We start from the raw sequence: 12496 nt of genomic DNA on the forward strand, positions 1-12496 counted from the left end.
ATGGGATGTGCAGTGAAAGAAATCAAGGATGACCCAAGGCTTTTGGTCTATGCATATGGAAGGAGAAATTGCCCTTTACTGAGATTTTAAAGACAAAAAGAAGAACAGCCATGTGGACAAGATTATAAATTCAGTTTGGCGCCTGTAAAGCTTAAAATGCTTACAAGATATTCAAGTGGAGATGTTAAGTATAACAACTCGATATAGGAATCAAATTCAAGAGAAAGGCCTCAACTAGAGATATAAATTTGGAAATCTTTACAGGTAGACAGTATTTCAAAACCATTAGATGAAATGATATTACCAACTGAGTGAATGAAAATAAGCAATCCGAGAAATGGGCACTGGGCTATTCCAAATTTCAAAGGTTCAGAACACGAAAAGCAACCAACAAAGAAACAGGGCAGTCAGTCAAGTAGAAAACAACAGAGAAGAATGAGATATTCTGAAAGCCAAGGGGGAAAAAACAAAACAAAACAAACGAATGAATGAATGAATAAATAAATAAATAAAACAAAAGAACCTATCAAGGTAGTGGGAGTAATTAATTAAATCAAACTGTACTCTTAGGTCAAGTAAAATGTGCAAGAGACATCATTGGTACCTTGCAAAAGCAGTTTCAGAGGAATGATGGGGCAAAAGGTTACCAGAAGTAGGTTTAAGAGAGAGTGATTTATCTAATATACCAGCATTAAGTAAAAGCATTAATATATAAGTAATATACAAGTGGAGTAAAAATAACAGGAGCAACTTAACTTCAGTGAACGTTTCCTAGTTTATAAAATAATTTTATACTTCTACTTCTCTGGATACTTATAATAATCCTCTAACAGAAGCATTACTCCCTACCTGTCTAAAGAAAATCAAGGAGCAGATAAAGAAAGTTAGGTAACTTGGCCAAAGTCACACTGCTATTAAAAGGCAAAGCCAGAATACAAATCTCAGTCGACAGACCCTAAATTCTTTATCATACCTACACTTTAGTTCATGACTTAGAATGAAAACATGCTGAATAAAAACTTCCTTATCCATTAAGAATCTTATTTTAAAAAGTTATCAAAACTAAACTGTGAAACATGTTGTACAAAGATACTGCATGGATGAATGGATACAGATGATGTGGTATATATATATACAATGGAGGATTACTTGGCAATCAAAAAGAATGAAATCTTGCCATTTACAACTATGTAGATGGAGCTGGAGGTATTATGCTAAGTGAAATTAGTCAGTCAGTGATGACTTCACTCATATGAGGACTTTAAGAGACAAAACAGATGAACATAAGGGAAGGGAAACAAAAATAATATAAAAACAGGGAGGGGGGACAAAACATAGGAGACTCTTCAATATGGAGAAGAAACTGAGGGTTACAGGAGGGGTTGTGGGAGAGGGGATGGGCTAAATAGGTAAGGGTCACTAAGGAATCTACTCCTGAAATCATTGTTGCACTATATGCTAACTAATTTGGATGCAAATTTAAAAAAATAAAAGATATAATTTAAAAAAAAAGATACTGCTTTGTGTACGTATATGTATATACATGTGTGTGTGTGTGTGTGTGTGTGTGTGTGTGTTTATTTATTTTTTATTTATTTATTTTCCATGCCCAGCACAGAGCCCAAAGCTGGGATTGAACTCACAACTCTGAGATCAAGACCTGAGTTGAGATCAAGTGTCAGACACTTAACAGACTGAACTACCAGACACCCCAATTTGTATATTTATTGACGTTACTTTAAAAGCAATGCAACCATGGACGATTTATGACAGTGAAAACAATTTAGTTACTTTTTAAAAAATTTTTTAATGTTTATTTATTATTTTGAGAGAGAGAGAGAGAGAGAGAGAGAGAGAGAGAGTGTGTGTGTGTGTGTGTGTGTGTGTGTATGTGTAGTGGGGAAGGGGCAGAGAGAGGGAGACACAGAATCCGAAGCAGGCTCCAGGCTCCAAGCTGTCAGCACAAAGCCTGATGTGGGGCTCAAACCCATGGAATGCAGACCACGATATCAGGACCTGAGGTGAAGTCAGATGCTTAACTGACTGAGCCACCCAGGCGCCCCACAATCTACTTTCAAAATGATGTTCATGGGTCTTCTCTATGAAAAGATCCCGCGTTCTTCAGGAAAAAATTGGGAATTAGAAAAAAAAAAAGCTTTTAAAAAGAACAAAATACAACCATAATACCACCAACCACCTCAGCTAACAATGTCATTTGTTTCCTTTCAGGAAAATATTTTCAAATATTTTATATCTACTTCTCTACCCAATGATGGTTCCTGATCTTTACTGATAGAGTGTATGTTCTTGGGACTCATAATCAAGAAAAATGTGTGTGTCAACAATAATGAACTATGACTTCTGGTATGAAAGGAATACACAAAGCAATCAGAGTTGCAGGTCTAGCACACCTAACCCAAAGATCTTTTATTCTTTCCATGTCTTACCTGGTTATTTTCTTCATCTTCAAATACAAAATCTTGCTGCATAACTTCACTGTCTAAATTAGTGCTAGCCACAGGTTCTGAACAGTCTCCGTTACTTTCACTGGCATTAATAATATCATCAGCAATATCAACCCTAGTAATGAAGATAAAAAATCAGATCAGGCCAAATGTTGAATATGTAATGCTTTTAAAATAAATAAATATCAATAATGATCTGAATCTTCCACCTGTTAAGATAATGAGTCCTTTTCATAAAACTCCACACTTTATTCATTTTGCCAATTAGATTATTAAACACACGAAGTTTATTTTTGTCTCTCCAGGGAATGCTGCGAGAAAACTACCTTGTTTGTTATTCCCTTTGAAAATTTTCATAAACAAATGAACAGCTGAAAGAATAATTTATGTGCCAAAATAATTTCCCTTACAAATGCATACTCTCAATCATAATCATCTGTTTCAATTAAAATACAAGTCTAGCACTAGACACTAAACACCACAGTGTCCAACACTTTATCAAGTACAACAGTAGTTTCCTACTACAAATTTTGCATGTTACATAATTTATTCAGAATATGCAAAATACTGCAGTAGGCTTTCGTTTACAAAGACCATACCACCATCAATGATAGAACATGAGTTATTTCCTCAGAGATAAAAATAAGGTTATTGTGTGAGCATGGGCATAGGTTTTCAGGATCTCTAGCTAAACTAAAGACTAACGCCAAGGAATCTACTTATATGAATTTTAACCTTTGGACTACTTTCCTACTATTTTCAACTTTTAATTACTGCTGTTTTCAGATACTATTTTCCTTCATATTCGGCCCAATACTCTTAAAAGCAATGCTTTTAAGCAATCCAGTTCTATCAGTTCCAATCATGCCTTCAAAGCAACACAAATCAGGGCCACAAAGCTCCACAGGCTGGTGATGCCATCTCTTCAGACTACAGAGCACACCTGCAAGTTGTACAATATGGTATTCCTAAAATAAACATATTGCAACCCTTGGTTTTCATATCCATTAATTTTTTTTGGTTTCAATTCATATTTATTTTTTTTTGTTTTGTTTTTTTTGTTTTTTTTTTTTGTTTTTTTTAAATTTTTTTTTCAACGTTTATTTATTTTTGGGACAGAGAGAGACAGAGCATGAACAGGGGAGGGGCAGAGAGAGAGGGAGACACAGAATCGGAAACAGACTCCAGGCTCCGAGCCATCAGCCCAGAGCCTGACGCGGGGCTCGAACTCACGGACCGCGAGATCGTGACCTGGCTGAAGTCGGATGCTTAACCGACTGCGCCACCCAGGCGCCCCTCAATTCATATTTAATAGCTATTCTAATGCACTATACACACTTGGCCTTTTAAAAATCTGATTAAAAAAAAAAAAGAAACACTCTACCCAATCTTTTTTTTTTTTTTTTTACCTCCTATGAACCCTCCAAATTTGCATACATCTTTCTCATCTGTCCTCCAAATAAAAACTGGTAAATAAAAACTATGAAATCACCGCATTATGGTCTCAGAGAAAGGCACGTATTTATCCCTCAAGTGCAGGGCTGAGGTAACAGGAAAGGAGATGAGGCTTTTTATCCATTTAAAAGTAACAAGTGCAATGAAAAGTGGAACAACATCACACAGCACAGACATACTTTTAACTTATACAAGATTCAACTATTAACAACTAACCTAAAAAAAAGTATGCAGGGAGGCCAGCAGGGTAGTAGCTTGTGACAGGGGATAAAATTTAAAAAGCAAAGGATGATTCTGCTCACTATTTCACTTAATGACTATGCAATACAAGCAAAGCCAATCTGGTGTCCCTGTACCTTGCTGTCTAGATCACTTCATGTCTCTCATGGTGAGACCATGTGTTGCACACAGTATGGGTCTTTAAGTTTTTTTAAGTTATTTTTCATACAACATAGTCCCTAAAGCTAAGCTCACTACTTCATCTGGTGCTCAGGGAGGAAAACCTGGCAGTATTGGACTTAATGTCTACCATCTTAATGGAAAATTTAGATTTTCAATATTAACTATATACAATTTACATACAAATTTATACAGTCACTTTCCACACACACTTTCAGAAATCCCCAAGATCCCATTTTAAGTAAACTATGGTTTTTAGAAGATAATCAAACATTTTATAACAATAAATAATGGTAAAATGTTGTAAAAGTTTCTTACTGGTTATTAGATCCTTCCCCATCACAATTAATACTTTCTGCTTCATTATTACACACCAGACTTTGCTGTTGTAAATTCTTAAAATCATGATCTATGCTGCTCTGCAGATCAAAAAGATGCTGTTCCACAGCTGCTCTAATTGTTCTTTCTAAAATGCTACAAAACAGAACACATTTTAGTAAGAAGCAGTCACCCTAACTGGGCATTTGGCCACATAAATATAAACATTAAAACCAATGACTAGTAAAACAAATTATCAGGGTACAGAAATGTATAAGCTAGCATACAAAAAGAAACATACAAAAGGAATACATGATACTAGGTTAAATTTTTAAAAGAAATTTGCCCAAATTAATAGACAAATCAACCACACTATCACTATTACTACCAAGGTGGGAAGGATCAGGTGTCCCAGTATTCATTCCTCGCAACTATACAGAAAACCATTTAAATAGACTTTTCAAAGCTACATTTATAACGCAAAACAATTTGTCAATACTTAGCTAAATCAAAGAAAACTGTAAGGACCCTGTCCATATTTTTTACATGAAGTCTACTTCTTAAAGAGACCTACTGACATTTCTGAATCATTTCAGAAGATCAAAAAGATCATCTGAAGAAAGTTCAATCTTTATTCTATACATGTATATATATGTATATATATATATATATATATACATATATATACATACACATGTGTATATATACATATACATATGTATTTGTTCCTACTGCAGTATATAAAATATTAACTAGGTTTCACTAACTTATGTACAGTCCTTCCTCTAAAGTAAGCGTAATACATACCATGATTTTAATTTCCACAGTTTAGTAATATTTTTATATTAAAAACAGATTTGTCTTCTCTAAGTATACTACTTACTCTGCAGAGGCTGGTAAGATGCTGATGGGAGATAAATGGGCACTGTAATCAAAGAAAGAAAAAAGCTATTAAAACTTTTCAATATTAACTTCATGAAGTGTTGAAAACTGCCACATTTGCATGACCTTGACACAACCAGGAGACCATGCACTAAGTTACATGTTCATCTCTGGCACAATGTGATGCTAATTTTCTAAAGAATTTATTTTTCATACAAAACTATACATACCCATGTGTATAGGCAACTACTTCATTTGGTGCTCAAGTGAAGAAACACTGACCTATTCCAAGGCTGAAGGGGAAAAAAGTGTAATACTAGCCCAACAAAAGCACCTCATCTAGGATAGTATGAAGGCATCAGTGCTCATTCCATACTCCCTGCCAACCAAGAGTAACAGCATGTGCTACTATTCAAGTCACAAAAAAAGGCAAAATGGATACCAAAATCAGACTATTTCATTCACTGTGCCAGTAGCAGACCTTCCTCAGCCAATTCTGCACCACAGTATCTACTGATACTTATAAAAATAGACAAAATAATCCCATTTTTACCATAGTTAAAAGTTCAACTGACACCCACAATGAAATGTGGACACCACTAAAATGTTTAAAAAAAAGTGTTGGTGAGGATGTGAAGCAACTAGAACTTTATATACTGCTGGTGGAAATGTACAATGTTCCAACCACTTTGGAAGCCAGTTTGGCACTTTTTAAAAAAACGTTTATTTATTTTTGAGAGAGAGAGAGAGAGAGAGAGAGAGAGTCAGGGAGGGATCAGAGAGGGAGACACAGAATCCAAAGCACATTCCAGGCTCCGAGCTGTCAGCACAGAGACCAACGCGGGGCTCGAACTCATGTTCAAGTCAGACACTTAATCAACTGGGCCACCCAGGCACCCAGTTTGGCACTTTCTTATAAAACTTACCAAATGGGGGAAAAACGGGCGGGGGCACACCTGGCTGGCTTAGTTGGCAGAGCCAGCAACTCTTTTTTTTTTTTTTTAATTTTTTTTTTCAATGTTTATTTATTTTTGGGACAGAGAGAGACAGAGCATGAACGGGGGAGGGGCAGAGAGAGAGGGAGACACAGAATCGGAAACAGGCTCCAGGCTCTGAGCCATCAGCCCAGAGCCCGACGCGGGGCTCGAACTCACGGACCGCGAGATCGTGACCTGGCTGAAGTCGGACGCTTAACCGACTGTGCCACCCAGGCGCCCCAGAGCCAGCAACTCTTGATTTCGGGGACGTGAGTTTGAGCCCTATGTTGGGTGTGGAGATTATTTAAAAATAAAATCTTAAAAAAAAAAAAAAAACTTCCTAAATGAGCCCACAACTGTAACTCCTGGGTATTTAATCAAGAGAAGTGAAAGTATAATTCCATAGGAATCCTTGCACAAGCATAGCAGCTTTATTCGTAATAGCCAAAGGTATCAACCCAAACAGGTGAATACAGAAACAAATTGTAGGACATCCTACGACAGAATACACTCAGCATTTTTTTTAAATAAAAGGCACAAACAACTGAAAAATGCCAAGAACATGAATCTCAACATTATGCAAAGCAAAGATGCCAGACACAAAAGAGTACCTACTAGAGGGGATTCCATTTACATGAAATTCTAAAACAGGCAAAACTAATCTATACAGTGGGGCGCCTGAGCGGCTCAGTCGGTTAAGTGTCCGACTTCAGCTCAGGTCATGATCTCTCAGCTTGTGGGTTTCAGCCCCCATCAGGTTCTGTGCTGATAGCTCAGAGCCTGGAACCTGCTTCAGATTCTGTGTCTCCCTCTCTCTCTCTGACTCTCCTGCACTCACTCTCTCTCTCAAAAATAAACATTAAAAAAAATTTTTTTAATAACTAATCGATACAGTGACAGAAAGGATATCAGTCGTGACATGGGGCCAGACTGTTGGGTGATGGCAAACAGTCTGTGTCTTGACAGTGGTGGTTGTAAACACATACATGCAAATGTGTACGTTTATAAAGTGCATTTTATTGGGGCGCCTGGGTGGCGCAGTCGGTTAAGCGTCCGACTTCAGCCAGGTCACTATCTCACGGTCCGTGGGTTCGAGCCCCGCGTCAGGCTCTGGGCTGATGGCCCAGAGCCTGGAGCCTGTTTCCGATTCTGTGTCTCCCTCTCTCTCTGCCCCTCCCCCGTTCATGCTCTGTCTCGCTCTGTCCCAAAAATAAATAAAAAACGTTTAATAAATAAATAAATAAATAAATAAATAAATAAAGTGCATTTTATTGAGTGAAAAATACAGCCTCAAAGTTGATTTTTTAAAAATGTTTATTTATTTTGAGAGAGAAAGAGAGCAGGGGAGGGGCAGAGAGAGAGAAAAAGAGAGGGAGAGAATCCCAAGCAGGCTCCACAACGTCAGTACAGAGCCCAATGTGGGGCTCAATCCCACGAAGAGTGAGATCATGACCTGAGTCAAAATCAAGAGTTAGGATGTTTAACTGACTGAGCCACCCAGATGCTGCTCAAAGTTGATTTTTAAAGAAAAAAATAGTTAACAGAAAAAAGTAATCTATAGCAACAGAAGCCACAGAGCAGCTACTTTGGGCAAAAAGGGAGATGGAAGAATTTGAGAAGGAAGTAGTAACCCAGGTGGTGGTTATACTAGTTGAGTTTTTGATAATTCAATAATCTTATGATTTGTGAACTTTTCTGTATGTCTGTGACTCAATAAAGAGTCACTTTTAAAAAGTAAATTTAAATCAGTTTTATGAAAGATCCCCTGTAAATGTGCCAACACAAACTCTAACCAACATAAGAAACAAAGTCTATCAGATTAATATTCACAGGATTCTCTGCAGGAAACCAAATAACATCATTTACCATTCATGCAGTAATCTTCAGGTCTCCCTTACAGTAAACATATGAGTGGCAAATTGCACAATTGCTTTATCAGACAACAGTAAGCCACTCTGGTTTGGCACACATAACATCTCTCAGCTTTATAAAAAAAATTTTTAACAGCCAGTATTATGCTAGTTTTCATGAACAGATTATTCTTAGTTCTAAATGCTTTCATGCTGATACCCTCAAGGGAAATACTTAAAAATTTTTCAAATTTTAATGATGTTTTTGGGAAGTTCATTTCTGAAGGAAACATTGGGGAGAAAAATCACATACACGTGCACAAAAAGAGTTTAGCCATGGGTCCATTTCTAGTAGTTTCAAATGAGCTGAAAGTTAACACTTAGTGACTTCCGCAAAAAACAAAACAAAACAAAACAAGAAAAGATAAATGAAGGTCTTCCTCCAGAGTGCTTAAATGTCAACTAAGATTAAGTCTTTTTCTGATATTTTGCTACAATGATGTGTTGTTTATATTTTTCATTTCCTTTATGGGTTGCCTATTTAATTATTGAAGATCTACCTTTACATGGTCTGATCAGTTATATTTTCCTCAGTAATACTTGCAATTTCTAAGCTTACACACATTACATACTTACATGATTAGAAGTATTTTGTTTTTAATACCTGACAGTGTAGTATATCAAATGGTGTGAAGAAAACGTATAAATCCAACATCCTTCCCTTCCGCATTTAATTTGTGGCTTCTGGTGAGCTTTTCCTGTACTGTACACCAAAATCTCAACAAGTTCTAATTCTCAACTACTTAGTCCATCAGTCTGTTACTAAAGCCTAATATCATGTTTTAACTTTTGTGGGAGTATATATCCTCTGTTATTTTTCAAATCTGCCATTGTTAGGCAACTACTTACTTAACTTCTCAGAAGAATATTCTCACCTTTTCCCATCAGATTAGATTATTAAAATGCTAATAGATACATGGATATAAGAAAACTTACTAGAAATGCAAATCCAAAGATTAAGATAAAATATATATAAATAATTATACATAAATAATTTTTAAAATAGCATGTTTTTATAATTATACACACACAGGCTAGTAAAGATTAAGCCAGAATGTGGAGGCTTTCTTACAACCCCTAAAACAAGGATTTGATCCATGGACCACCTATATCACACTGTCCTGGGGTGACAGTGCTATTTTATTGGAGATCTATACCCCACCCCAGACCCCAAAAACAATAAAGCAAAAATAAATAACATAGCACTGGCACAAGAAAAAAACAAACAGAACAGAAATGTACCCATGAATACACACTTGATAAGGAACAAAGGTGGTACTACAGAAAGCAGGGAAAAGGGCAGTCTTTCCAAAAATGAGTACTCGGACAATTTGTTAACTCATATTGAAAAAAATAAGTTGGCACCGTCTCACACACAAGGACAATATAATATAATGTAGATTATACACCTAAACAAGAAATGTGAAGGTTCTTAGAAGGTAATAGAAGGTTACCAGTAGGTAATTCTTAGAAGTAATAGAAGTTCTTAGAAGGTAATATAGGAATGTTAACTAAACTGAAATTGAAATTTTAAACGTAATAAAAAAATAAAACAAATAAAATTTATTTTTATGGTAAAAAAAGATAATACAGAAATATATATTTAGAAAAAGATTTCTTAAACAGAACCCCAAAAGCATTAACCACAAAGGGAAAAGAACAGTAAACCTGAATGAAATTAAGAATCACTCTTCAGAAGACACAATATGAGAAGGAAAAGGCACAACGTAAAATGAAAAGATATTTCCGGGGCGCCTCGGTGGCTCAGTCGGTTAAGCATCCGACTTCGGCTCAGGTCATGATCTCGCGGTCCGTGAGTTCGAGCCCCACATCAGGCTCTGTGCTGACAGCTCAGAGCCTGGAGCCTCTTTCAGATTCTGTGTCTCCCTCTCTCTCTGACCCTCCCCCGTTCATGCTGTCTCTCCCTGTCTCAAAAATAAATAAACGTTAAAAAAAAATTAAAAAAAAAAAAAGATATTTCCAACGCATACTTTTAAAGGGCTCCTACAATTCAACAAGGAAAAAAAACAGTAGAAAATCAAGAAACAGAACAGCTATTTCACAAAAGAATTAACTGATAATACACACATGAAAAGGGGATGAACCTATTAAAATGACAAGGAAATAATATTATATATCCTCCAAAACTGTTAATACCAAGTGTTGGCAAAGATGCGAAGCACTGGGAATGCTCATGCACTGTTAGTGTAAATTGGGGCAAGCACTTTGGGAAACAATTTGGTAATATTTACAAAAGTTAAAAGTCAAATTTATGTCTTCATGTACATGCATACGTGCACCAGAAGATGTATATAAGAATGTACACGACAGGGGCATGTGGGTGGCTCTGTTGGTTAAGCGTCGACTTTGGCTCGGTTCATGATCTCATGGTCCATGAGCTGTCATCGCAGAGCCCACTCTGGATCTTCTGTCCCCCTTTCTGCCCCTCCCTCACTTGCGCTTTTTCTCTCTCTCAGAAAATAAACTTAAAAAAAAAATGTACACAACAAAAATAAATAATCAACAAGTAAAAATAATCCAAAGGTCTGCCAATATTAAATTGGATCACTGATGTGTAATCTTAGGATGGAATACTTTACAGCAATAAAATGAACCACAATGACCTACGACATGGACAAATCTCACATACAATGTTTAGTGAAAGCAGCTGGATCAAAAATATATACACAGTGACATTTAATTTTCATAAAGCTAAAAACCAGTGTCAAAAAGTTAGCATAGTGGTTACCGTTAAAGGGGAGAGAAGAGATCAGGACTGTGAGACCTACTGGGGTGCTATCAGGGTTTATTCTAGATGCGGATGGTGGTTACAAAGATATGTGCTTTGACTAACTTGCTTTGCTATATACATTGATGCCTATTTCTGTGTGCATGACTTATTTCCCAATTTTTTTTAAAGCTTTTAAAAAACAGATTTCTGAGGCCCTCCCAGAGGAGGTAGGGTCCAAAAGTCTACTTTTTTTTTTTTTTTAATATTTATTTTTGAGAGAGAGAGAGAGAGAGACAGCACAAGCAGGAGACGGGCAGAGACAAAAGGAGACACAGAATCCGAAACAGGCTCCATGCTCTGTCTAGGCTGTCAGCACAGAGCCTGATATGGGGCTCAAACCCACAAACCATGAGATCATGACCTGAGCTGAAGTCGGACATTTAACCAACTGAGCCACCCAGGCACTCCCCAAAAGTCTACATTTTTTTTATAAATACCACTGACAATTCTTACCCATACTAGAAGTTAAAGTTGCTAGATTTATTTCTAGCTTCCAAAATGACTAAACTTTAATATAATCTTCCAGTTATCCAAAAGAGCAAAAAAAAAAAAAAGCAAGAATTCTAATGGTCCTATATTGGATAGATCAACAGAGTTGATCTTTTGTTTCCTATCCCTTTTAAATGATACTGGGATTAAATTACAAATACATGTATATATGTATTTGTATATATCTATATGTAGTAATAATCAATGAGCTAGATTATTAGTGTAAGAGTAAAGGTTCTTTAGCCCTAAAGATATGGAGGGACAATCAAACAACTGCTTTCAACAGACCTTCTCCCTACCCCAAAAAGCCTTAGTAAATAAATCAAATAGATTTTATACTTTATAAGTCAGATTGTCACTCACGAGGCTACAGAAGTTGACTGTACAAATTCGTTCTCTGACCTTGTAAAGGACAAAGGAATGATTTAGTTTTCAGACTTCAAAGAATTTATTATTTTCAGACTTAGCCAATTTCTTTGGGTAGAAAGCACTTATGCACAAACCATGGCTAACACACATCTATGGTTGTAAAAAGGATTTATCAATACAATTATGCCATCTGTAACAGCAACAAAATAGCATAGGAATCAAGAGGATGTGAGTTCTGATAAATAAAGACAAAAGAAAAATAACTGCTTACAAATTTAAAGTCAATTATTTAGGTACTATATGGACAGATGCCACAAAACCCACCTGATGGGGATTTTCACTAAACCCCCAAAGAAGACCAGACTAACAGAAGCAACAATAATTTACAAGGGTCATACATATTTTAAAGTCCTTAGTCAAGTATAATATTAAAAGATTACA

The 12496-nt window shown here is 36.2% G+C and overlaps 1 protein-coding gene across 11 annotated transcripts in view; it reads right to left on the reverse strand.

The window, feature by feature from the left end:
- Nucleotides 1-12496, reverse strand: part of FAM13B (family with sequence similarity 13 member B) — an 87326-nt gene that overhangs the window by 32221 nt on the left and 42609 nt on the right. For 6 of the 11 annotated variants that reach the window (XM_047085121.1, XM_047085102.1, XM_047085086.1 and 3 more), the window contains 3 exons: nucleotides 5521-5562; nucleotides 4638-4793; nucleotides 2448-2580 (listed from right to left, as the gene is read on the reverse strand). In XM_047085121.1, the coding sequence (XP_046941077.1) occupies nucleotides 2448-2580; nucleotides 4638-4793; nucleotides 5521-5562 (331 nt within the window). The remainder of the gene's footprint in view (nucleotides 1-2447; nucleotides 2581-4637; nucleotides 4794-5520; nucleotides 5563-12496) is intronic. The other 5 variants (XM_047085142.1, XM_047085135.1, XM_047085114.1 and 2 more) reach the window with 2 other exon arrangements.

Source organism: Lynx rufus, unplaced genomic scaffold, assembly GCF_022079265.1.
Source record: "Lynx rufus isolate CCGP_SWC_20201006 ecotype Redwood Valley unplaced genomic scaffold, mLynRuf1.p SCAF_1, whole genome shotgun sequence".
Taxonomy (NCBI): Eukaryota; Metazoa; Chordata; class Mammalia; order Carnivora; family Felidae; genus Lynx; species Lynx rufus.